The following is a 27,765-nucleotide window of genomic DNA, read 5'->3' on the forward strand; positions in this document are numbered from 1 at the left end:
CTGGTAGCGTAGGGCCTGAGGAGGGAGTCTACATAGCCAGACAATCCTGCTGTCAGGGTGCCAATGCCTGAGATGATGGGGCATCCAGGATTTCCAGGTTTATGGATCTTGGGTAGCAGATACAATACCCCGGGTCGGGGTTCCAGGGGTGTTTTTGCAACGAAGCCCGTTGCCAACTGTGGCCACATATCTATTCAGGGGACACCATCATAGGGCCTTATCCCATCAGCCACACTATCAGAGGCTTGTTCACCTGCACATCTACCAATGTGATATATGCCATCATGTGCCAGCAATGCCCCTCTGCCATATACATTGGTCAAACTGGACAGTCTCTACGTAAAAGAATAGGACTCAAATCAGACGTCAAGAATTATAACATTCAAAAACCAGTCGGAGAACACTTCAATCTCTCAGGTCACTCGATTACAGACCTAAAAGTGGCAATACTTCAACAAAAAAACTTCAAAAACAGACTCCAACGAGAGACTGCTGAATTGGAATTAATTTGCAAACTGGATACAATTAACTTAGGCTTGAATAGAGACTGGGAGTGGATGGGTCATTACACAAAGTAAAACTATTTCCCCATGTTTATTCTCCCCCACCCACCCACCCGTTCCTGTCAACTGCTAGAACTGGCCCACCTTGATTATCACTACAAAAGGTCCCCCCCACCCCGCTCTCCTGCTGGTAATAGCTCACCTTAAGTGATCACTCTGGTTACAGTGTGTATGGTAACACCCATTGTTTCATGTTCTCTATGTATATAAATCTCCCCACTGTATTTTCCACTGAATGCAACCGACAAAGTGAGCTGTAGCTCACGAAAGCTTATGCTCAAATAAATTTGTTAGTCTCTAAGGTGCCACAAGTAAACAGTTCAGAGTTAGGAACAACCTTCATTCCCAAGGTGTTTGTAACTCTGAGGATCTACTGTACTTTGCAGACTATATTCATAGCGATTGTTCAACCACCATTGGAGTGTAAACACCTCTGGGTGTTAGTCAATTTGTGCCAATGCCACTACACATCAGATTTGAGGCAAGGAAATGAAAGTTATGTTTTCAAATAAACCTGCAGAGAGACTTAGGTAGACAGAATGCAACTATCCAAATTAGAATTTGGCTGGGACAACAGGGTTAACAGGAGTTTTTGCAGAAAGTGCCAATATCTGGGTTTTATCTCTCACCCAAAACACAGCTTCTCTAGAAATAGTGCCCTTTTGCTGCATGTTGGAGCACGGCACAAAAATGAGTCAGAGGGAATAATGCACTATCTACTGATGCCCAAACATCTAATGAGGACCCAATCCAGCAAAGCACTTAAGCAAATTCTTAACTTTAACCATATTCATATCCTTAAAGTTAAGCATATGCTTACCCGTTTTGCTAGATTTGGGGCTTGAATAACAAATACCACTCCTTGCAGCACTTGGGATTTCTGTGACCTTGCTTAGGTTATAAGGTCTTACAAAATTCACAGCAGCTTTATAATACATACATAATAAAGACTTTTGTTGGGAAGTGGAGGGCTTAGAATAGTAGCATTTTATCTGTACTTTTGTCAAGTTTAAAAGGCCACTGTGAAAGACAATCCAATTTTACCAACACATTTACTCTGAAAAAAGCACATCTTGCTGTGGTTGTCTTTTTAACCTTTGATGTTTCTAAACTGACATAGCCATTTATTCACAAGTGGTTCATGCCATGGAGATAAAAGTTCCCTTGTTAGTAATAAACTGATCTATTTATAGAAAAAAAGCAACCCAATTTGCAGGCTAGAAGTGAAGGAGCTCTCATGAGTGGGCTAGGATAAGACTGGACCAACTCCTCTAAAATCTGTTTAATTATTCTTGAACATACCAAGATGAAACAAAGTGAAGGTTGTGCCTCAATCATTGTTGAAATGAAACGAAATCTCCCTGCTATAAACAAGACTGTGTTTTGGGGGGAACTGAATAGCTCAGGAGATTTTTCTATTTTTCAACAGTCTTTTTACTTAAAATTAGGTCTGTCAAGCGATTAAAAAAATTAATCGCAATTAATCACAATTAATCACGCTGTTAAAAAATAGAATAGCATTTATTTAAATATTTTTGGATGTTTTCTACATTTTCAAATATATTGATTTCAATTACAACATAGAATATGAAGTGTACAGTGCTCACTTTACATTTATTCTGGATTGCAAATATTTGCAATGTAAAAACAAAAGAAATAGTATTTTTCAATTCACCTTATACAAGTACTGTAGTGCAATCTCTTTAGCATGAAAGTTGAACTTACAAATGTAGAATTATGTAGAAAAAAATAACTGCATTCAAAAATAAAACAATTGTAAAACTTTAGAGCCCTCAAATCCACTCAGTCCTACTTCAGCCAATCACTCAGACAAACAAGTTTGGAAGAGATAATGCTGCCCACTTCTTTACGTCACCTGAAAGTGAGAACAGGCATTCACATGCTACTGTTGTAGCTGGCGTCACAAAATATTTTCATGCCAGATCCACTAAAGATTCATATGTCCCTTTATGCATCAACCACCATTCCAGAGGACACGCGTCCATGTTGATGACAGGTTCTGCTTGATAACGGTCCAAAGCAGAGCAGACCGACGGACACGTGTTCATTTTCATCATCTGAGTCAGATGCCACCAGCAGAAGGTTGATTTTCTTTTTGGTGATTTGGGTTCTGTAGTTTCTGCATCAAAGTGTTTCTCTTTTAAGACTTCTGAACACATGCTCCACACCTCGTCCCTCTGAGATTTTGGATAGCACTTCAGATTCTTAAACCTTGGGTCAAGTGCTGTAGCTATTTTTAGAAATCTCACATTGGTACCTTCTTTGCTTTTTGTCAAATGTGCTGTGAAAGTGTTCTTAAAATGAACAACTTGTGCTGGGTCATCATCTGAGACTGCTATAACATGAAATATATGGCAGAACATGGGTTAAACAGAACAGGAGACATATAATTCTCCCCCAAGGAGTTCAGTTGCAAATTTAATTAACGCATTATTTTTTTTAACAAGCATCATCAGCATGAAAACGTCCTCTGGAATGGTGGTCGAAGCATGAAGAGGCAGACAAATGTTTAGCATATCTGGCACATAAATACCGTGCAACGCAGCTACAAAAGTGCTACGCAAATGCCTGTTCTCACTTTCAGGTGACATTATAAATAAGAAGCAGGCAGCAATATCTCCCATAAATGTAAACAAACGTGTTTGTCCTAGTGATTGGCTGCACAAGAAGTAGGACTGAGTGGACTTGTAGGCTCTAAAGTTTTCCACTGTTTTGTTTCTGAGTGCAGTTATATAATGTGACAAAGTTCCTCCTTTGCCTTGGTGGGTCCTGTGCTTATTGGCAGATTTGCTTGCCTCAGAGATTCACGGCAGCCCTCAGTTTGGCCACTTTTGCTAGTGGCTCAAACCTGCTGTTCACACAGCTAACCTCATCACTGGCCAGCATGGGAAAAAGGAAGGAGAACAATCCCCGCACTCTCTGCTGATTCACCATGTGGGTCGGGGAAAAGCCCAGAGACTTTCCCCTCTGGTGGAACCCACAGTCCAGGTCAAGTCCTCCTGTGTCTGATCAGGAGCTGGGAGGTTTGGGGGGAACCTGGGCCCGCCCTCTACTCTGAGTTCCAGTCCAGGGCCCTGTGGACTGCAGCTGTCTAGAGTGCCTCCTGGAACAGCTGCGTAACAGCTGCAACTCCCTGGGCTACTTCCCCATGGCATCCTCCCAACACCTTCTTTATCCCCACCACAGGATCTTCCTCCTGGTGTCTGATAATGCTTGTACTCCTCAGTCCTCCAGCAGTCCGCCTTCTCATTCTCAGCTCCTAGTGCCTCTTGCTCCCAGCTCCTCGCATGCACGCCACAGACTGAAGTGAGGTCCTTTTTAAACTCAGGTGCCTTGATTAGCCAGCCTGCCCTAATTGATTCTAGCAGCTTCTTAATTGGCTCCAGGTGTCCTAATTAGCCTGCCTGCCTGAATTTGTTCCAGCAAGTTCCTTCTTGTTCTGGAACTGCCCCTGTTACCTTACTCAGGGAAAATGGACCTGCTTAATCTGGGACTAATATATCTGCCTTCTAACACTCTCCTGTAGCCATCTGGCCTGACCCTGTCTCAGTAACAAAAAAAAAAAAAATCTACATTTGTAAGTTGCACTTTCACAATAAAGAGATTGCACTACAGTACCTATATGAGGTGAACTGAAAAATACTATTTGTTTTGTTTATCATTTTTACAGTGCAAATATTTGTAATAAAAAATAATAATATAAAGTGAGCACTATATACTTTGTATTCTGTGTTGTAATTGAAATCAATGTATTTGAAAATGTAGAAAAACGTCAAAAATATTTAATAAATTTCAATTGGTAATCTATTGTTTAACAGTGCAATTAATCGTGATTAAAAAAAATTATTCACGGTTAAAAATATTAATTAATCGCATGAGTTAACTGCAATTAATCGACAGCCCTACTTAAAATGTTAGTTCCAAGATGCGCCCACCTAGGAAGAACTAGATGATCTTAGAAGAAAGGAAGTGGAAGTAACTGGTCCTAGGGTGGCAACAGCCAAAAAATACCATCAGATTGTTTCTATTAGGCCTATGTGAAGTGAACTGGTGGGTCTCATTCTAGTTCCTAGCAGACCGGTGTCTCCTCTGAGTTCCCCTCTTACACCTACAGATGATTCCTCTATGTCAGATTAATGCAGTTGTGTTAGTGGTTGGGAAGGTTTGTTCTGCTGCTACCCATTGATGTACCTATCCTGCGGACACATTCTGGAAGGTTGTCAATCCAGCACCAATTACAGTTCAAATTTCAGAAAGAAACATGAAGTGTGAGCAAAGAGACATACATACCTTATGTGCTAGGTGAAACAGCAGACGATTCTGGAGTCGACTTTTCGGTGCTGAAAGAAAAATCCAACAGTACGTTTCAGAGCCCTGGTACTAATACAAGGAACATTTCTAATTCAAGTTTTCCCTCACTGTTTGTAAGACACCCTCATAAACACTACTAGCTTGCCCAAGCACACCTCACTGACCCACCCACCCCACATAGCCTATAGCTGAACTTCTTCACAATTTCTCACAATCTTGCCACCGTTTAGGTGTCTTCCTGTATTTCTCATCTTCATCAGCTCTACAGCTCTTTTTAATTCTCTGCTGAACACACATTTTTCCCATGCCTTTGCCTCTTGCCTTCCTTAACTCCATGGCTTTATTACTTCTCTCTAAAACATTTAGTACATTTGACAGAGTTTGTATGAAAGATGCTATACAAAGCACGCTGAGCACAATGCATCTCAAAAGAAATACAGGCAACCAACCCTTAATCAAGGCTTCAAGTACCATGTGCCACAATTGATGTAAATTATGTTGCAAGACCCTTAAAAATTACATGGCAATATTCCTGGAATTATGAGGCAAGGCATTGCACAGCAGAGAACCCAGGCACTACGCCACCCTCCTACAACACTATCTATTTAGGCCTGCTAACACAAATCAGCTCTAACTTATTGTATCAATTAAGATGGAATAAATGGGCCCGAAAGTGTCGAAGGTATTATAACCTAGTCACTGTCCAACATTAAAGAGTTTTAAATAAATTTCAGGATTTGGTATACAGAGACTTTTGTCTGCTGAGTACCACGGCAAATACACCATTAAAATCGTTTTAACCTTTTAATAAAGATACAGAAAAGTAAAACACAGTTAAAGCATTTGAAATGTAAAATAGTAAATAAGGCTTTCTTTTTAACAACAGCCCTTGTTCCTTTAGCTGGAGAGAATTTTTAGACCGCCAGCCTTAGATGGTATTAAAGATATCTGTTGTCCTTTTGGGGAAAAATATAAGAGTCCCCTCCACTCAATACTTAGTCCTGCCTTGAGTGCAGGAGACTGGACTAAAAAATTCTTGAGGTCCCTTGCAGTTCTACCATTCTATGATTCTATAAATTAGTTAAGATGGGCTGGAGTTGTTATTGCTGCTGCTGTTAAAATTTGATCTCATTTCTAAGAAGACAAAACAAGAAAAAAAACACACAAAAGGTGTGGGTGAGGAGTGGAGTGTGGAAACAGAAAATGTAGCTTCTGTCTCTGGTGCTGACTTTCACTTGCAACTTCATTGCTGGAGAAACACATGCCCAGCACACAATCTTATCAGCCACTCTGAGATCTGGCAAACTTGTACGAGCACTGGGCTTTGTAGGGCATCCCTTTCAGTTGCTTCTTTCTGGTCACAGGCTTAGCAATGTTGCAAAATATGCAGTCTTGGGTGGGTAAGCCAGACTTTTATTATACAGAAGGAAAAAGCAGAAGGATAGAAGAGAGAAGATATAAGGCAGGGAAGGAAAAAGAACACATGGGAATGGTGCAAGAGAGAGACAAAATCTCTCCTCCCAGGTGTGTTCAGGTTTCAGCCAAACCTGATGGAGGAAGAGATGTCATCTGGCTCCCTCTCTCTGGCATGGTTTTGTCAGGACATCTTTCAGGATCAGGACGACAAAGGCGCGAGGTCCCAGGAGATGGTGGAAGTGGCAGCCACGATGGTAAAGCTTGCTCCAGTAGCCAATTTTTCTCCCAAGTCTCTTTTTTAAGTCCCCCAAAATGGAGTGATGGATAGAACAGCCCATTTCCTCATTATTTTTTCCACCATTAGGCATAATATCCAGCACACCAACTTTGGTTCATTGATTTCTGGATTCACATTCTTCTTGTTTACCAAGCATGATCTTAACACAGCCCTTAAGTTATATCTATAGCCCTTTCTGTTTGGACTAATTCAGTCTGTCTCACTTTTGCATCTTTTCTCATCAACATTTGTTGATATAGGACAGTTATTGTGACATCTTATGAACTAATACTCTCTTTTTACAGTTGAGCTCACAGTTTAGAGTAAATTTGTAGGCCCAATTATCACAACAAATCTCTCTTCCTTCTCTGTGTAAAGATGTATGTGGCAGCAGTTGGCAGGAAGAACAGGGAGTTTTGAGAAGGAGATTGCATACAGGGAGCTGTTCATATTCAAATCAAGAGGAGGGGAGTTTACAGAAAGCACCTCCTCTGTGGAGCTCCTAAACTTCACTGCAGCCAACCCTGTTCTGCCAAGATTGGGAACTCCATAGGGCACACATCCCCAGCTGTGGAGCTCTTAAGACGTACACCTTAAGAGCTCCACAACTGAAGTTGCTTATCCTACAGAGCTACTAAACTCTGCTGGGTAAGTCCTTCTTCCAAAATGCATTGATGACTCTTTTATGAATGAATCTTTTACAGATTTCATTATTAAACAGTCTATTATATAACACCAGAAATAAACCTTTAATTAAAACAATAATAAAACAAAATTCAAAGTGACACAATGCAGTGAAGGGCAGAACACAAGGGGAGGGGCATAAGCCACAAGCGAGTATATGCCTGGCCTCTGCCACTTCTTGTTCTTGGGCCTTCCAGTGTTAAGTAGTGAGGCTCGAAGTTATCAGGAGTTCTAGGTAGCTCAAAAGAGCTCGGCTCCCGGGAGCAACTGATCTCACTTTTCTGAGCGTGGGTCTGTGAAGGGAAAGGCCTCTGCAGGGAGCAGATGCTGATGCAGGGAGCAGATGCTGATGTTCCCAGTACCCTATGTTGCCCAGGGGCTACAGGACATGGCTGGGTCCTGGTTTAGAGCACTGCATTGCCTGCTGCCCCAACAGCAGCACATGCTGCAGCAAAGCATTCTGGCTTTGTATTGTCTCTGCATCTCTACCTTTCTCCACAGTGTCTTTTGCCAAGGTAACACTGTCCCTGGTGACTGTGATGCTGTCTTTGGCCAATCCAACTACTTCTCTGGAGAGCTCCATTTCTTTTTCCCTCTCCGACCTCAAGTACAACAGCCACCTCTTCATTGATCTGGGGGGTCTTGGGGAGTCTGCAATAAGGTCTGTGAACATTTAATCCTGAGTTCTCTGTCTCCCCTACCCCAGTTGGCAAGCTGCTCAGCTGTTGATAAAGGTCCTGACCTTGAGGGTCTGGCTGCTGCAGGTGCCACGGTTGTGGGAGTAAAAAAACTACAAAAAAACCACAAGCAGTTATTGTTCAAATTCCAGATAGGCTATTATAGCATTATTTTTATATATAGTTCTGCTTTCCCTCCCTGACAGTCTTCCTAGTCTTGGGGTAATCTCAGAGATATTAAGTGGTGTGTGCATGAGGGGAACTGTATTGGGATTTTTGTATATGATGTTTAAATTTGTGTTGTGCCTTGGAGGCTGGGTGTGTTAGTTGGAAATTATGATCCTGGTTAGGGTTTGCAGTTTTGCTGTGCCTTGGAGGCATTTATATGTTGTCAGAGAGGTTAATGGGCGACATCTGGGGGTGAACTGGACAGTAATCCCCACTGCATCCCCTTTAGGCTGTCCTGACTCTTGATTACACTGAGACAGGTGACCAGGAGGCAAAGAATTGCCTTATTCAAGAAAGAAAAGGACAGGCCAGCGATTTACACTGTGAAGTTATTCACCAAGAAGTATTACAGGAGAAGAAGGGAATTGCAAACTATACCGTGCAGCTATTCTGCATAACATCTGGACCAAAATAAAGCAATTTCTCAGTCTTAGCCTCTGGAAACAAAAACAGTGTTCTGCACTGCCTGCCTGAAGCATTCATATTCCCAGTCCTTCTATGAAACCCTGTGTAAAGCAGTTAAAGAGCTTTGCAATGCCTAAGGTAAAGCTCTTTTCCTGTAAGAATGCATGTTACAGGGCACTTATACCTCAGCAGGGAGCTGTGGTCTTTGTACCTTTATGGGCATGCAATGTTCATAATTACCTCATGTAAAGTGAGAATACTAACTAAACTTTTTTTTCTGTAAGCACTGTCTCAATGAGCTGTTGAATTTCTGACAACTGAATGTTTTCAGTATTCAGATCTGCTGAGGGACAGGAGGTGGTGTACAGACTATGGCTGTGCCATGATGCCAGATGCCATTTTGAGCTGGCAAACAGAGTTGGGGGAGGGTGACATTTGCCAGGTAGGAAAGATGTGGGGAGGGGAAGGAAAATAGATAGATAGGCACATGCTGTCCAGGGTGTTCACTTCAAAATGGTTGAAAGTTGGGGCTTTATCATGAGACAGAGGCCTACTGCTCAGCTGAAGCAGCCACCATTTTGAAAATGTGTACAGGTGGGCCAAATGGACAGCGTGGGCCAAAGGAAGAGAGGGAGGCAGGGGCTGGAGACTCATAAAGGCTCTCCTCTGCCTAAAATGTTCACATCTGCCTAAAATGGCTGCAGCTGTTAGGCACTCAGAACAGAAGCTAGCACAGTATTAGAGCATAATTAATAAAATAATAATAGTAAATTGTAAAGATAGACTCTTACATGACAAGATTTCCTCAATAGGATCTCAGATCCAGGCTGGGTTTCTGGCTGGGAGTTGGGTGCACTTCCTACCTGGCCAGCATCAGGGTCCTGAGTCCCAAAGAGATCCTGGCTTTCTGGTAACAGCTCATCTCTGGCTTCCTTGTGTTTATCCTTGGATGACTCTTGCTTCTTGTCCTCAGGGATTTGGGGGGGTGGGAGGTTCAGTAGTGTAATTGTAATTGATCAAAATCCTGTCCAGCTCCTCAAAAGATCAACAGGTCACATTTCCACTGCCAGAGCTTTTCCTGGTATCCTCGGTTTAATGTACATTCTCCTGAACTGTTTGCATCAGTAGGCATCTCAGTTATTATGCCCCTTTGCAGACATGTGCTTAGCAATGTCCACAAAACCATCTTTATTCCAGTGGTTGTTCACAAGAGCTTCCTGCATTGATGCTTCTCCCCAGATGGCAATGAGATCTAGGGTCCCAGCATGGCTTTAAGTGGCTATTAAAGGCATGTGGTAAGGCTTCTGGATTAATATTGCAGCAAGGCTGATACACTCATATCCATGAGCAAACGGGCAAATTCTAACCCTGCGCTAGTTTTTAAACAGGGGAGGAGACATCTGGTCAACTTGAGCAGAGCACACAAGTAAACAGAGCAGTGCACACAAGTAAACAGACAGGTCATTTTAACAGTTGCCCACAAAGCAGTGTAGGATAGCAGTTGGACTGCCAAAGCAGTGCACAGCAACTGCGTGCACACAAAACTGAACTAACTCAATTTGCATCAAACTTAGTTCACTTTGAAAGAGGACTCCAAAGTTCATGATAAATGAGGAGTTAGTGTGCTATAATGAACTGTACTATCTGTACACAAGCATATTCAAACTGGATTAACTCAGTTTAGTGAATCAGGTTTGATCATTTTTAGAAAATGCTGTGAAACCTTCCTCTTTGAGAAAGCCTTTCTACCAAAGCAAGAATGACACTTGCAACACTGACAGCTCACAACTACATGAACAATCCCACCCTCCCCACTCAACCCCTCCTCCCCAAAACAAATCAACGAACCTAAACAATAAACCAAGAGACAAAACACCCAACTCCAAGCAGGGCTTTTATCCTGAAAAGGGAGAAGAGTCAGAGACTCCATGAAGTCCACTAGGCACTTCACTACCAATATTGATTTTAAATGGAATTTGATCTTATTCAAATACTACACTGAGATAAGACAGAAAATGATGGGTAACTTCTCAAAGTAAGACTTCAGTGAGAATTTTAGACAGGCAGAATGGGATTGGAATTGGGTTCTCACCCCTCCTCTTTCAGACAGTGCCATGGGAACTTTAGGACCCTTTCTTGCAACAGCCAAGTCCTCCTGCAAGATATTGAGCATCCCCAACTCCAACAGAAGTTTTCAATAGGTAAGTGAACTCAGCACCTTGCACATATTAGCCCCCAAATGTCTAAACTGATTTGGTTCAGCACTGACTCATAAACCAGCACATCATCTATTGAATCACTCCAAGTCTATATAGGGCCCTACCCATGTCAGGGAGAACAACTGTACTGTTGCCTACATTTCTGTCAGTTGTGCTGCTCTAGTTAGCTTCAGTAGCACTGGCTCACAGATATGGAAAAAATCAACAGAACAGTAACTCCCTGTCGCTACAACTACATCACAAACTGAGTTTTAGATCTTTAAATAACAAAAATGTAAGGCTGGAAAGGACACTGAGCGTTAATATAGTCCATCCCACCACACTTGAGGCAGGACCATCCCTGAAAGGTGTTTGTTCAACTTACTCTTAAAAACCTTCAATGATGGGGATTCTACAACCTCCCTTAGTAACCTATTCCAGTTCTCAACTACCCTTATGGGTTAGGAAGTTTTCCTAATATCTAACAATCTCCCTTGCTGCAGATTAAGCTATTACTTCTTGTCCTAACTTCAGTGGACATGGAGAACAACTGATCATTTATAACAGCCCTTAACATATTTGAAGGCTGTTATCAGGTTCTCCCCCCACCACTCCCACCCCCAAGTCTTCTTTTCTCAAGATTAAACATGACCAGTTTTTTTTAACCTTTCCTCATAAGTCAGGATTTCTAAACCTTTTATCAGTTCTGTTGCTCTCCTCTAGTCCCTCTCCAGTTTGTCCATATTTTTCTTACAGTGTGGCACACAAAAACTGGAAACAATACTCAAGCTGAAGTTTCTACCAGTGCCAAGTAGAGCAGGACAATCACCTCCTGTGCCTCCATACAGTATTCCTGTTAATACACACCAGAATATTTGCCTTTTTTGCAACTGTATCATATTGTTGGCTCATGTTCAATTTATAATCCACCATAATTCCTAGATCCTTTTCTGCAGTACTACTATGTAGCCAGTTATTCCCAATTTTGTATTTATGCATTTGATTTTTCCTTGTTAAGTGTAGTACTTTGTGCCCGTCTTTATTGAATTTCATCTTGTTGATCTCAGACCAGTTCCCCAATTTATCAAGGTCATTTTGTATTCTAATTCTGTAACTAAAGTGCTTGCAACTCCTCCATCTCAGTGTCATCTGCAAATTTTATAAGCATACTCTCCACTCCATTATCCAAGTCACTACATAATCAGGAGAAATTTATTTCTAATAGACCATTTCAATTCCAGATGTTCCACCTGACCAAGACTTTCTTATGTTCTTGTTTCAGAGCTTACTTTCCAAAAGCATAAAATACTTTCTGTAGGATGCATTGTAAGGGTTTTTAAGTCACCAAAACTCCCACCACAGTCAATCCAAGAGACACACCTCACCTTTCAAGCCTGCCTGTTCAGCTTGTGTATACATCCCCAAGAGAAAGTAAGTGCATGCTAGGTTCACCCAGACATCAGGGTTGCAACCTGGTTGCTTGGTCAAAGCCTCATACTCCTGAAAGACAGAAGGTTTGAGAGACACTTTCTCTGTGATGACCCAGACATTTGACAGCAAGACAAGCATTATGTAGACCAGAGGTTTCCCAACTTTTCTTATTGCATACCCCCTTCCAAATCTACCAGCTGCCCACATACCCCACCCCATCCCATCCCTTCTCAGCACTGATACCTTATGTGTTCTTCTTAACACTACCTGTCTTTAGCCATCTGTCCATATTTCACTGTTGCATACAGATATAGTTACAGTGCAATGTATACAACTGAAAAAACCTAAGTTCTGAGCTCAGTTAGACTGAACACTTGCTAGGCAACTGAACCCACACTGTACAGTGATTGGAAGTGAGGGCTCTATTCAACAGTGTTTCTGTATCTGTGTTCTCATTTGTACATCTTGAAGTAAATTAACTACCGTATTTTATATAACAAATTCCCACAGAGTTTTAAAGCTTTGTCTGAGTAGCCTATTACAAAAATGCAATAAATAAAATAATAAATAAAATCCACCATTACACAATTTCTCCCATGTATCCCCCAGAGATGTGTACCAGGGGTACGCGTACCACAGTTTGGGAACCGCTGATGTAGACAATATTACTCTCCCTTTCTGATACCAGACAAAGTGTTACCAGATGATACAGATCAGCCAATTTGTTCCAAAATACAAAAAGGTAAGTGAGTGGTATGAACTACTTTTGGGACAGGAATTTGAAGGAAATGCAGGAAAGGAGAAAGGAGGTGGTATCGACAATTCAAGATTTGCAGACACTTGCCAAACAAAAAGGACCTGGATGGTGGACTGACAGAAGAGGAGGATGATCCATGGAAGAATGTGACCACAAGGACAAGGCAGAGGAAGAGATTGGCTAGTGGTGGTGAAATTGAGTTAACAGGTTTGCAGCACTGGGGAACAAAGAGGAGAAAACAGGCAGAAGCAAGGGTGGCAAGGAAGAAAAGAAAGGAAGCCAGTCCCTGCAGAAGAGAGGAAGAGATGATGCAGATGCAGACCCAGGAAAAATGAGGATAATTTAGAGCGGACTGTGAGAGAGAACATAAGACAGATTCATACCAACACCAGGAAGAGACAGATCTATGTGATCAGGGACTTTGAATGGATCAACGATGACTATGCTAGGCTGGGTAAGTCACTTAAAGAAGCTCAGGTGCTCTTCAGTGGAATACCTGTCTCTAGAGAAGCATGTAGGAGTGACAAGACAAAGAAGATCAGCAGATAGCTCAAGGATTGGTGGAATGAGGAAGGTTTTGGGATGATCGACCATTGGAAGACATTTACAGAAAGGAGACTTTTCTTGACTGATGAACTTCACTTGAGCAGCTGGGGTATTAACCTTCTGAAATCAAGGCTGCCACAATTGATAAGACAGGCTTAAAATTAGGAGAAGTTGGGAGAAAGTTGAGAAAGACTTGTGAAATTTCCATGCCTGCCTTCACTACGCAGGAGGAGGAAAATCAGTTAAATGAAGATACAGTAAGGGATAAAAATACACCAGAAGGTAAGAGTATGGACAGCAAGAAGAAAAGTACAAATATTGATTGTAGTATGTTAGTGAAAGGACTGTACCTAATCTGGCTAGAAAAATGTGGGAGGGCTGAGAGAAATAACTGACATGGTTGTACAAGAATAGAAGGAATCTGGGCAATAAAATAGAAGAACTGGAACTACTGGTAGATGAGGTCAAACCAGATATTATCGGGATTACAGAAACATGGTGGAATAGTAATCATGATTTGAATACAGGTATAAAAGAGTATGTGCTGTTTAGGAAAGACAGACATAAAGGTAAAGGTGGTGGAGTAGCACTGTACATCAGTGATGCAGTAAACTCTACAGAATTAGGATGTGATAGCATGAACAAAACAGAGTCTGTCTGGGTCAAAATCACTTTGGGGAAGGATTGTCAAAGAGGTTCTATTGGGATAGTGTTCGTGGTCTGCTTATAGACCCCCAGGATTAGACTGAGATATGGTAGAGATCTCTAATATTATTAGGAAAGATAAATACTACAAGGAACAGTATCATAATGGGAGATTAATTTCCTGGATATAAAATGGAGAATAAATACTACTAATATTGGCAGAGCCCAGATATTCCTGGATGTGATAGATGACAGTTTTCTTCATCTTGTAGTAACTGAACTAACAAGAGGTGATGCAATTTTAGACTTGGTTTTGGTAAGTGATGAGGACATTCTAAAAGAGCTGGTCATAGGAAGTAACCTTGGATCGGGTGATCACAGTTGTTTTATGGAAAGATAATCAAAATCAAGTTGTCAACTATGGATTTTTATTTCAAAAAGGGAAGTCTAGGGAATTAGTTAAATAAGTCACTGAACTTTACTGATACTCAGTTGAATTACGTGAAGATGCTCATCTGTCAGGCGATTGTGGTGTTGGTTTTTTATTACATTCATGGTAGAAAACCCAGATTTGCAGAGGTACATTAATCCGAACATTGTTAAAAGATAGATGGCTAGATTCTGGCTATTCTGAAACTGGTCAGCATACTGACTCCAGAATTCACTAAGTCCCACTTCTCTGAATTTTGCCTTCAGGACATCTGAGCTCTGGAGCCTTACAATTTCTAATTTAAAGGCACCTTCATCAATGAATCAAGAATGTTCTTTGCTTCAAAAGGGCAAGGTCCATGGACAGAGGTAACAAATGGATCATGAATAAATAAAAGCAAATCCTTTGCAATTTAAAGTTATAAAACTGCATTTTAAAACTTTTCATCAGATAGTTTAATCCCCCGCAGATTTCTTTGCTTCCCCGCAGAAAAATTACTTTCTGACAGGGAAGTTGCAACAACAGTCATGCACTACTCCCTAGCAGCACAGGTACATCGTTTCAGGCACCCAGAGCAGCCGGTGGAGAGATAAATCACGATGGGGCTAGGGACACCCCAGCCAGTGGCTCCTATCCTGAGCCGGGATCAGCTGCTAGTCCTGGCTGGGCTAGAGGCAGGAGAGGATAGGACTTCCTCTTCCCCTGCAAGGAGTGGCTGGGTCTGGGTCAGACCCACCCTCAGAAACCTCCACCAGCTGCAGGAAACTCAGCATCCTCCCCTGCTTCCTGCCCCCATTGCTCCTCAGCTGTGGGGGGAGGGATCACTGTATGGGGAGCTGCTCTCCCATCCACTCAACCCCCATGCATCCAGACCTCCCATACCCAGACACCTCTGCCAAGTCTCACCTGGTACATCCCCCTAGCCCTCCATACCCGAACCCCACCACACTGAACCTCAATCCCTGCATCTGGAGCCCCCCTGTACCCAGACCCCACCCCTGCATCCCCACTGAGCTCCCTGCACTCAAACTCCCATCCTGATGCCCCATCCTCTGCACCACCCTGAGCCCCCATGCCACTGAGCCCCCAACTAGCTTGACCCAGACCCCCACCCCACCAAGCCCCACGCCTCCAGCACCCAGACACACACCCCTGCTGAGATCCCCACACCGGACCTCCCGCCACTGAGCCACATCCACCTTCACCCAGAAGCCCCTGCAAAGTCCCATTGCCCCTGCACCTGGAACACTCCTGACAAGCCTTTCTGCATCCAGATCCCCCCACACCTAGACTCCCCCACTGAGCTGCCTGCAACCAAAGTGTCCCACACAGAATCCTCCCACTCCACACCTGGATCCCCCCACACTGAGCCCCTCCACACTTGGATCCTGCTTGGTTGAGCCTGCCAGCCCCACACCTGGTGCGCCTGGCACAGAGTCCCAGGGTGTTTCTGGGGCAGGCCCAGACCTGGTGCTGTGTCAGGGTCGGGGGAAGCCGCACCGCTGAGTCCATGTCCTGGGGGTGGGGTGGCTGCAGGGTGATCTCCCATCTTCGTGCAACCGGTGGCCTGTGCTCCCCACTGCCATGCTGGAACCTCTGCATTTATTTATGACAAATAAAACTTGCAGAATTTTAATTTTTTGGCGCAGAATGTCCTCAGGAGTAAAAGTTTCATCTGTAGCAAGAACACGCAAAGTGGGAAAGGTCAATATCTTTCCTGTTAAGTCTGTCAGAAAGATTTCAAGATTCCTCTGAAAGGCACACATAGGACAGTCTGGTGAATGTTGCAGTGAAGTGTATTTAATTAAGGGTGTATCGCTTCCAAATGTCAAGCAAAACCCTTCTCTTTCTCTGTCATAGAGGGACCTCCATCTATAACAAGCAAGTTTACTTTCTGCAGATTCAAACAATTTTTTTTTTCAAAAAAAGCCTTTTACCTTTTCAAAAATGGTCTCTCTTGTGGTGTAGATTTCTATTGGTATTAAGGATAAAAACTCTTCCTTGAAAATTTCACTATCATAAAAATTTAACTAACAGTGATAGCTGGGCAGTATCACTTAAAATGCTTGATTCATCCCCCGCAAGAGACATGTTTTTTAAATCGGAAAGCAGTCCTGACAGACAATCCTTATAAATTACCTCCAATCTTTACGCTACTGTGGAATCAGAGAGAGAAACTTGCTTCACATGGTTCACAATGTCTTCTTTGTTTTTATCTCTGGCAAAAAGCTCCTCCACCATTTCTGTGTACTTCTTCACAAACTTGGCAGCTAGGAAAGACTTTCTTTTCAGGTGGTACCAACATGTATGAAGAGAAGCAGCCGTTGATTTTTTTCCTGTTCAGTCACTGATGTTGTGAGAATGACATTTGAAGTGTGATATGAAGACTTCAGATTTTCAATTTTGTCACATCTTGCAACACTGCCAGGAGGATAGGACATGTTGAAATTACTGTGTTTTGATTCAAAATGGTGCCTCACATCAGTGACCTTACAGACAGATACAGTAGTTTGGCATATTAAACACAAATGTTTTGCATTTAAATGAGGTGGCATAACAGAAAGAAAATCCGCTGTCCAGTTTAGGTTAAAAGTTCAGTTTCCACTGTTGACTGTGACATTTACTCCTACTCACATTTATTTCTGGCTACATTTCCAACACTAATGAAAAAATGAGTGGCGTCCTAGTTCAATCACAGCCGATGCTATCACATGAAAAAAAGAGTTACTCACCTTCTTGCAACTGTTGTTCTTCAAGATGGGTTGTTCATGTCCATTCCAATCAGGTTTGTGCGCACCGTGTGCATGCCAACCAGAAGATTTTCCCCTTAGCAGCATCCATAGGGTCGGCCTGGGCCCCCCCTGGAATCGTGCCTTCATGGCACCCAATATAGCGCCCTGCCGACCCCCCTCCACATTAGTTCCTTCTTGTTGGCTGCTCTGATCGAGGGGTAGGAAGGTGGGTATTGGAATGGACATGAATAACACATCTCAAAGAACAACAGTTACAAGAAGGTGAGTAACCATTTTTTCTTCTTCGAGTGCTTGTTCATGTCCATTCGAATCAGGTGACTCACAAGTCAAAGTTCAGGAGGTGGGGTCGGAGTCAACCACTGATTGGGGCATGGCTCGCCCGAAGGCTGCATCGTCTCTGGCCTGTTGTGTGATCACACAGTGCATTGTGAAAGTGTGTATCGAGGACCACGTTGCTGCTCTGCAGATTTCCTGTGTGGGGACCTGTGCCAGGAATGCTGCTGAGGAGGCCTGAGCCCTGGTGGAGCGTGCAGTGATCGGCAAAGCGGGCACCTTCGCCAGGTCGTAACACTCCCGAATGCATGACGTGATCCATGACGAGATGCGTTGGGTTGAGACTGAGAGGCCTTTCGTCCTGTCTGCCACCGCTACGAATAAATGGACAGACTTTCGGAATGGCTTAATTCTCTCTATATAGAAGGCCAGCGCTCTGCGGACAACCATTGAGTGAAGCCTTTGTTCCCTACCGCAGGAATGCGGCTTAGGATAGAACACTGGGAGGAAGATGTCATGGTTAGTGTGAAACTGGGAGACAACCTTAAGGAGAAAAGCAGGGTGAGGCCTGAGCTGAACCTTGTCCTTATGAAATACCATGTAAGGGGGCTCAGATGTAAGGGCCCTGACCTCCGACACTCTCCTAGCTGAGGTTATTGCCACCAGCAAGGCCTCCTTGTATGAGAGATAAAGCAGGGAGCACGTCACCAGTAACTCAAATGGTGGACCCGTACGTCCGGAAAGGACCAGATTAAGGTTCCAAGCTGGGATAGGCTGTTGCGTGTGCGGGTAGAGCTTGAGGAGACCTTTAAGGAAATGACTAACCATAGGGTTTGCGAAGACTGAGTGACCATCTGCGCCTGGATGGAAGGTGGAGATGGTGCCCAAGTGGACCCTTATTGACAACATAAACAGAGCCTGTTGCATAAAATGGAGAGGTAGTCCAGTATAAATGGCACCGAGGCAAGCGTTGGTGACTGATGGTGTTGCTCCAACCAGAGAGAAAACCTCTTCCACTTGGCAAGGTACGTTGTCCTTGTGGAGGGCTTTCTACTGCCAAGGAGAACTTGTCTGACTTGATCAGAACAGGACAGCTTCACCGTGTTTAGCCATGGAGCATCCATGCTGTGAAGTGGAGCGACTTAAGGTTCGGGTGTCGGAGGAGGCCGTGATCCTGCATGATTAGGTCCGGGACAAGTGGTAGGGTGACTGGAGTTGCCACGGACATTTCCAGGAGCGATGTGAACCAGTGCTGGCATGGCCAGGCCGGAGCTATCAATATCACTAGGGCTCAGTCCCTGTGGATCTTGAGGAGCACCCTGTGGACCAACAGAACCAGCAGGAAGGCGTAAAGGAGACGGCCCACCATGGAAGAAGGAAGGCATCCGCAATGGAACCCGGGCTGTGATTCATGAAGGAGCAAAATAGCTGACACTTCCTGTTGCTGCACGAGATGAACAGGTCTATTTGGGGAAAGCCCCAGAGATGGAAAATTGAGCTCACTATGTCCAGCCAAAGGGACCACTCATGGCCATGAAAAAATTGGCTGAGACTGTCCACCAGCTTGTTCTGTATCCCAGGGAGGTATGATGCTTGCAGATATATTGAGTGCTCTACACAGAAGTCCCACAGCATGAGGGCTTCCTGGCACAGGGGAGAGGAGCGTGCACCCACTCCCCCGTTTGTTGATATAAAACATCGCTGTGGTGTTGTCCGTAAGGACTGATACACATCTGCCTGATATGAGGGCTCTGAAAACCTGGCACACCAGCTGCACCGCTCTCAGTTCTCTGACATTGATATGCTGAGCTAGGTCTGCCTGAGACCAGAGACCTTGTGTGCTGAGGTCTCCCAAATGTGCTCCCCATCCCAGATCCGAGGCATCTGTCACTAACAAGAGGAATGGCGAAGGGCACTCCTGCACAAACTACCTGAGGGTTGAGCCACCACAGGAGGGAGTCTAACATTGGACAAGCAGGGTTACAACGCTGTCCAAAGCATCTCGAGCTGGTCGATGAACTGACACTAGCCATGCCTGGAGCAGGCGAAGTCTGAGTCTGGCATGCTGTACTACGTAGGTACAAGCAGCCATATGCCCCAGCAGTTTCAGGCAGCTCCTTACCGTGATTGTAGGTAACTGTCTGAGACCCCATATGACGTCACCCAGACACCAAAATCTGGCTTCTGGGAGGTATGCCCTTGCTTGAGTTGAGTCTAGCACTGCGCCTATAAAGTCTGTCCTCTGCACCAGGGACAGTGTGGATTTGGCCTCGTTGAGAAGGAGACCTAGTTCAAGGAAGGTCATTCTTATGAACCTGACCTGCTCCTCCACTTGAGATCTGGAGTGGCCTTTGATCAGCCAGTTGTCGAGAGACAGGAAAACCTGTATCTACTGCTTGCACAGGAATGCTGCGACAACTGCCATGCACTTCGTGAAATCTCGAGATGCTGCTGACAGGCCAAAAGGTCGGACAGTAAACTGATAGTGGCTGTTGTTCACCACAAACTTGAGGTATCGTCTGTGACATGGAACTATCACTATGTGAAAATATGCATCCTTCAAGTCGAGGGCGGTGTACCAGTCTCCTGGATCCAATGAGGGGATAATGGAGGTCAGGGAGACCATGCAGAACCTGTTTCTTGACAAACTTGTTGAGTTCCTGCAATTCCAGGATGGGTCTGAGGCCACCCTTGGCTTTCGGTATTAGGAAATATCAGGAGTAGAAGCCTTTGCCCCTGAAGAACCTCGTCTATTGCTTCCTGTATTAGAAGTTGCTCGTGAGAGGGATCCCTGAAGAGGGATGGGGAAAGGGGGTGGAAGGGCGGGAGAGCACAGAATTGGATGGAATATCCCCTCTACACCATGCAGAGCACCCAGCGGTTTGAGGTGATAAGGGACCAAGCACGGTAGAAAGGGGATAGACGGGACGAGAAGGTAAGAAGGGATGGATCCAGTCGTGGTACTGATGTGCTGTCCTCAACCGCACCTACAAAAGGGGGGTCTGGGGCCCGGCAGAGGCTTGGGCTGGTTGGAGCTCTGCCCCGAGGATTGCTGCCTCCTTCTACCACTCCTATTCCTCCTATGAGGAGCACCCTTGCAGTTCTGGGGTTGGTAGAACTTGGAGGGAGGCTGTGGCTGGAGATGCCTTCACTGAGGGGCTGGTGTATGGAGCCCCGAAGATCTCAGTGTGGCCCTTGAGTCCTTCAGACTATAGAGTCACTTATCTGTTTTGTCGCAAAAGAGGGCCGAACCCTCGAAGGGGAATCCAGGTTTGCTGGACCTCGTGGGGCAGACCAGAGACCTGCAACCAGGAGCCCCTTCTCATTACAATCCCCATAGCCATTGTATGTGAGGCCACAGGTTCTGGGCAGCACAGTGTAAGAGCTGTTGGAGTGCCCTGTTATCCTCCAGGGCCAGGGCCGTCAATGTCTCCGCGACCGCTTCATTTGGGGAGGATGAGGAGGAGAGACCTGGCAGCGGACCTTGCTCACTGCCTTCAATGCTCCGTGGGTCTTGTGGCACTCGGTATCCCACGGTTTGTGGTGCCGGGGAGTTGGAGCCGAAGCCGCCGGCAGTGCTGCTGATGGGAGGGTGTAACAGCGGTGCTGGTGTTTCCGTCAGTGGTGCCACTGCTAGCAGTGCCAGCGTTGCCTGTGGGGGAGCGAAGGACGCCGAGGACACCAACGCCGACCTGGACCTTGGGCCCTGGACCTGTCCCTGGTGATAGGCCCAGGGTGTCCAAAAGGGCCACTGTGACAAAGGCTGCGATGGCAGAGGCCACAGTGCCGGGTAGGGATGATGGCTACGACGGGATCTGGACCTCCTGCTCCTGGTCCTATCAGAACGACAAGAGTCCACCTCCGCATCTGAGGTCTCCGAGTAGGAGAACCAGGGAGAAGAGGTGCCCTGGCATGCTGGAGAGCGGTACTGAGAGGCCGGAGATCGGTGCAGCTCCCCTGCATGGGTGGGCCGTGCCGAGGAGAGGTGCACCAGGAATGTGGATTGGCGCACCATCAGTGCTGGTTTGCCCCTTGACTGAAAGTGGGGCTGTGCAGTCACCGGCAACTTGTCCCTTCTCTGCAGGGAGGACGGCACTATGAGGCACATAAGGTCCTTAGCCACTTCCAGCTCCCATCCACACCGGAGGCATTTGAAGTGGTCACCTTGATGTTCCGGGGACCGTGAGGGGTTCGGACTCAACTGAACCCCAGACAGGGCAGGAGTCTGCGAAACCCTAGAGGGCTGGAGGGACAAGGCAGTCTGGTTCGAGGTGCTCATTGATGCCACAGGTCTCTTGGACTTTAGAGGGGGAGACTGACCCCACTCTGGCCTTTTCTTCTTTAGTGGCACTGGGGACTGAAAGTGGTGCCGCACTGAAGACTGCTTTTTATTGGCGGAGCCGTGGTGGTGCTGAGGGGCCTTAGGGTCCTTGTTCGGTGCTGGAGCACTGCAGACCAACGATCAAGTACTCGGCGTGGTTCTGTGGACCCAGGGTTGGAATGTGGCCAGAGTGCTGCTTCCATCAGCAGGATCTTAAGTCTCTGCTCCCCGTCTTTAAGGGTCCTAGGTCGAAAACCCTTGCAGATCTTCCATTTGTCCTTTTGGTGGCTCTCCTCAAGGCACCGCAGACAAGAAGTGTGTGGGTCCCTCTTGGGCAAAAACTTGCCACAGTCCTCACAGAGTTTGAACCTTGGGGAACCGCGCATATCCCAGAGGTGGGGAAGATGTTGTTGGGGGGAGGGGGGAAGGAACCTCCCAAACAAAACTCAATTACAACTATTTCTAACTAACTATTTACACTATTGTACAATTAACTAAAGAGGACACTGCCAAAGCACTTGCAAGCAAGAGCGAGCTATGTTTCAGCTAGCCGTCACTAGCGGTAAGAAGGAACTCAGGGGATGGGGGGTCGGCAGGGCGCTATATGGGGCACCATGAAGGCACGACCCGAGGGGGCGCACAGGCCGACCCTACAGACACAGCTAAGGGAAAAATCTTCCGGCTGGCGAACACGTGGTGCGCACACACCTGATTGGAATGGACATGAACAAGCACTCAAAGAAGAACTTAAGATCCAGTAAGCAGTGCTTAATTTGTGCCAGGACTTGCTAGGGCTGAGCCACAGCACCTCTAGGCTTGGCAGTTGATAGCCCGGGCACCTCTGGCCTCTGGCCAGCAACCGCTGTTCTCTGGGCTCCCAGCTCTGAAGGCAGAGCCACCGCTATTGCCACTCTTACTTCTGCTCTGCCGCTGGCGGTCGCACTGCCTTCAGAGCTAGCTGCCCGGCCAACACCTGCCACTCTCTGGCCACCCAGCTCTGAAGGCAGCACTGCTGACAGCGGCAGTGCAGAAGCAAGGGTAACAATACAACACACCATGCCACCCTTACTTTGTGCTGCTGCTTGCACCAGTTCTGCCTTCAGAGCTTGGCACCCAGCCAGCAGCTGCTGCTCTCCAGCTGCCCAGCCAACGCTTAGTTTGTGCTGGGGCTTGCCAGGGCTGTGCCCTGGTACCTCTTTCATTACAAATTAAGTACTGCTGGTAAGTTACTCACTAAGGCAGTCATAGGCAAATGACTGGCAGAGCATCACAGTTCATGAATTTAATAATAAACATTTTTTTCAAGTGAGCTGGTGGGTCACATTTGGCCCACAGGCTGCCTACTGAGTATCACTGACTTAAACGTGTAGGAGGCTTTGAGTTTTTGTATAGCTGTTCTAATGAAATTATCAGCAATTTGCATCCCAAGCTAGGGGAATAGGGATGGGGAGAAAAAAACCTTGTGGGGAAAGGCTCCAGACCCAGTTGGATGAATAATCACCTCTAAAAGGTTTTTAGGAGTAAGCAGAGAGCCTATAGGTAATTCAAAAAGGGACTGATCAGCAAAGAAGACTACATCTTGGAGGTTAGAAAATGTAGTAATAAAGTGAGAATTGCTAAAAGTCAACATGGATTAGCTCTTCCCAAGGAAATTAAAATAAATCAGAGGTTTTTTAGTTATATAATTAAAAAGAGGATGAGGTTGGGCTGCTATGCAATGTGAATGGAGACAAGATTAAAGATAATCTAGGAATGGCCCAAAGATTAAAACAAATGCTTTGCCTACATTTTCAATATGGATGATAAAATGGAACATAGGCAGGACAGCTGATGGAAGTGAGTGTACAGAAATACGGATTACCACAGGTAGAAGAAAAACTTAAACAGCTTAATACGCTCAAATGGAAGAGACTGGATAATTTCCAACTCTGAATACTGAAAGAACTGACATATGAGATAAGTAATCCGGTATCAAGGATTTTTAATAAATCTATTTGGGGTAGTTTTGTATGACTGGAGAATAGCTAATGACGTACCTATATTGAAAAAGTTAAAAACATGATCCAGGCTACTACAGACCTGTTAGTCTAAGTTCAAGGCTTTAGAACAAACTGTGAAGGCAAGAATAATTAAATTCATGGAGGTAAACGGAAGAGGGAAGCTGTCATTTAACATGGGTTTACCAAAGGCCGATGATGCCAGATTAACCGACTTTTCCTTCTTTGAGAAGAAAACTGATTTTTTAGATAAGGGAAATGGAGTAGATCCAATATACTTGGACTCCAGTAAAGCTCTGACATGATACCACACAGGAAATTATTAGTTAAATTACAGAAGATGGGGATTAGTACAAGAAATGTAAAATGGATAAGGAACTGGCTAAAGGGGAGAAGGCAACAAGTTGTGCTGAAATTATCAGACTGGAGTGCAGTTACTAGTGGAGTTCCTCAAGGACTGCTCTTTGAATCAATCTTATCCAATGCTGGGGCCATGGCACAAAAAGTAGGAGTGAGTTAATGAAATTTGCTGATGATACAAAGTTGGGAGGCATCGTCAATGCAGAGGTGGAACAGCATGTTATACAGGAAGATCTAGATGACCTTGAAGACTGGCGTAATAGAAGTGGTATGAAATTCAATAGTACAAAATACAAGGTCATGCACTTAGGGTTTAAGTATTTCTGCCACAAGCTGTGGCCTCATCAGTTGGAACTGAGGTGGGAGACCTGGGTGTGCTGGCAGATCATAGGATGACTCTGAGCCACCAATGTGATGCAACTGCAAAAAAGAAAAATACTAGGATACATCAGATGATGACAGTGGCCAGGATGTGGGCAGTTGAAGCAGGAGTCCCACCTAGTGGTCAGAGCAGGAATCAATATCCAGGAATCGGAAGCCAGGTGCCCAAGCCCAAGGTCACAGCTGGAGTCAGGAGCCATGAGTACAAGTCCAGGGTCAGAACCAGGTTATCTGGAGTGAGGCAAGGCAGGAGCAGGGCTGGAACAAGGCAGGAGCTATCACAGCCATGGGCAAATGCTTTGAGCAGCCGCTGAATTGCGGCTACTGCTGGGCCTAAAATCCAGCCTTCTGACCCTTCCAATCCATCAGGCAGTGTAGCCACTCAGGCAGTCTACTACAGGCCAGCTGCGCTCATCAGATTGCCCAGAGACTGGTTCTGTGGCAGGCACTGCTTCCAGACTAGCTCTGTTGCAGACCCTGATTCCCAACAAGCACAGGATTTCCAGTAGAGAAAGAGAAGTATTAATGCCACTATACAAGGCACTGAGAATACCTCTTTCAGAATATTGTATACAATTCTGGTCACCCCTGCTCAAGAAAGATGAATTCAAACTGGAACAGGTGTGTAGAGAACAGTTACCAGGATAATCAGGGGAATGGAGGGCCTACCTTATGAGACTGGAAGAATTTGGCTTGTTTAGACTAGCAAAAAGAAGGCTGAGAGAGGATATGATTGCTCTCTATAAATATATCAGGGGGGTGAACACTAGGGAGGATGAAGAGCTGTTTAAGTTGGATGACAATGATGGCACAGGCACAAATGGGTATAAACTGGCCGTGAGCAAATTCAGGCTGGAAATTAGAAGTCGGTTTCTAATAATCAGAGAAGTGGGGGTCTGGAACAACATCCCAATAGAACTTGGGGAAGGGGGAAACAACCCATAAATAGTTTTGAGAGACAGCTGGAAAAATTTGTGTGGGATTGTATGATGGTGATGGTAGGGGGCAAGGCTTGGCAGCCCTGGGAGTTCCTTCCAATTTATGTTTCCAAAAGCTCATGTTTCAGAGCTTCAGCCAGTCCCCTGGAGGGGTCAGGAAAGGATTTTTCTCATCCCCCAATCTATTCTGAGTTTATATTTGTTTGTCTGCTTTTGTGCCCTTCCTCTGAAGGATCAGAGATGACCACAGATGGAGAGGAACGCTGGACAGAGTGAGCCAGTGTTCTAAGGCAGGACTGAGCATTCTCTCCCTCACTGGCATAGCTGGCAGGTTCTTGCTCACATGCTCAGTCTAACTGATTATATGCAGGTTTGGGAAGGGATTTTTCCCCAGGTCAGATTGGCAGGAACCTTAGGAATTTTTCTGCAACAAGAGATACAGGTCCCTTACCAGGACTGTCTAGCTAGATCTCACTTAATCATAGAATCACAGAATATCAGGGTTGGAAGGGACCTCAGGAGGGCATCTAGTCCAAGCCCCTGCTCAAAGCAGGACCAATCCCCAACTAAATCATCCTAGCCAGGGCTTTGTCAAGCCTGACCTTAAAAACTTCTAAGGAAGGAGATTCCACCACCTCCCTAGGTAACGCATTCCAGTGTTTCACCACCCTGTCACTCATACACTGCAGTTCCTCCTGTTCTCTGCCTGTGCCACATAATAGTTGGGTCTCTTTTGTGCTGTAATACTTTGGTCTAGTGTCAGTGGTTGGGTTTAGTGTTGGGACAGGTGCTGTTGGTGGCCTGTCACATACAGGAGGTCAGACTAGATTATCTGCTGGTCCCTTCTGGCCTCAAACTCTATTACCTTTATTTCATATTAGATTCTGACATATGATGTGTGCTACTGGTTCCTCCCTGTCCACATTATAGAATAAGTCAATAGAATGGACAATGGGGGACTAGTAACAGTATAAAAGTTAACTGTGGGGCTATATAATATATTCTGTGTCCCAGATAACAAACAACTTTTTTCTAATCTTTTCTGATGCTTTGAAGTTCCCTATTCCATGTCACACCCTAGTATGCACTGTTCTGGTGACATCATATCTGCCAGGAAACCCCACTCGATAATGGAACTCATCTATTGTGGATTCCGGTATATACCTGTTTAAATAACTGTAAGTCATGGTTTAGCACAGACTAAAATATGGACATAAAAAGACTGTATCAGGAATTCCATAATAGCGACAATAAATAAAATAAAATCCACATTAAGTATTACAACACCACTGTTGGACACGGGGTCCCAATTTAAGATTTTAAAATAATCAGCCACAGTTATGCAAAGGTACTGAATATGTAATACCTCACCTCTAACTTCCTTCTACATTTATGTTCATTCCATATGCTTGAATGTTGCCATATACGCCATTTAATTTCATCAGTCATTTGTGTAGAACGAAGCACATTATGCTCAGCGTCTTTAACAGATTAAATTTTTTATTCTATTTTTTTTTTTAAATATCAAGCAACTTTGTGCCTTGTGAAAGACAGCTGTGAGGATAAAAATCACTGAAATCGTCTTTAGTTATATCCAGAAACTATCTGTTTGTGGGGATGGAGAGATACTTAGTTAAAAAAATTGAGACCTCTCTACAAGTGCATAAAAAAATTCCAAGCCACTTTCCATTTTAAGTTAAAAGCTGGTCCGTGTATATATGTATGTGTCACACAGACCAGCTCCTAATGCCTCTGTTAGCAGACAGCAGAAGAGATGAATACAAATACTTGCACTTTTTAAAAGCCTGGATCAATATCACCACCTGGTGGTGAAACAGATTTAGACGGACTGCATTATTTTATTGACTGATGTGTCAGGTCCTCTTTTACTCTTACATCCAAGAGAGTGTTCGAAATTTAAAATCCATCCTGGATTTCCTTCTAGTAATGTAAGCCCTTACGAAGTATTCAAAGCAACAGGATAAACTTAACAATTTTTTTTTTTACAGAATGTCTCTCCATCTCTACAAGCAGATATTACCAAATGCAACTAAAGAAAGTTTCAGTACTGCCAACTCATGCCCTTTAGCCTACCCAGTTCTAACATTTAAGGTGATGGAAAAGGTTAAGGTCTACCAATTCCAAGCATCCCT

At 44.8% G+C, this 27,765-nt stretch overlaps 1 protein-coding gene across 5 annotated transcripts in view; it reads right to left on the minus strand.

Moving 5' to 3' along the window:
- IFT56 (intraflagellar transport 56) overlaps positions 1–27,765 on the minus strand; it is an 80,507-nt gene that overhangs the window by 46,008 nt on the left and 6,734 nt on the right. For 2 of the 5 annotated variants that reach the window (XM_073327300.2, XM_073327299.2), the window contains exons 4-5: positions 12,166–12,280; positions 4,875–4,924 (exon numbers count right to left, since the gene is read on the minus strand). In XM_073327300.2, the coding sequence (XP_073183401.1) occupies positions 4,875–4,924; positions 12,166–12,280 (165 nt within the window). Of the gene's footprint in view, positions 1–4,874; positions 4,925–9,373; positions 9,984–12,165; positions 12,281–16,728; positions 17,001–27,765 lie in introns of those variants that run through there. The other 3 variants (XM_073327301.2, XM_073327303.2, XM_073327302.2) reach the window with 3 other exon arrangements.

Source organism: Lepidochelys kempii, chromosome 1, assembly GCF_965140285.1.
Source record: "Lepidochelys kempii isolate rLepKem1 chromosome 1, rLepKem1.hap1, whole genome shotgun sequence".
NCBI lineage: Eukaryota > Metazoa > Chordata > Testudines > Cheloniidae > Lepidochelys > Lepidochelys kempii.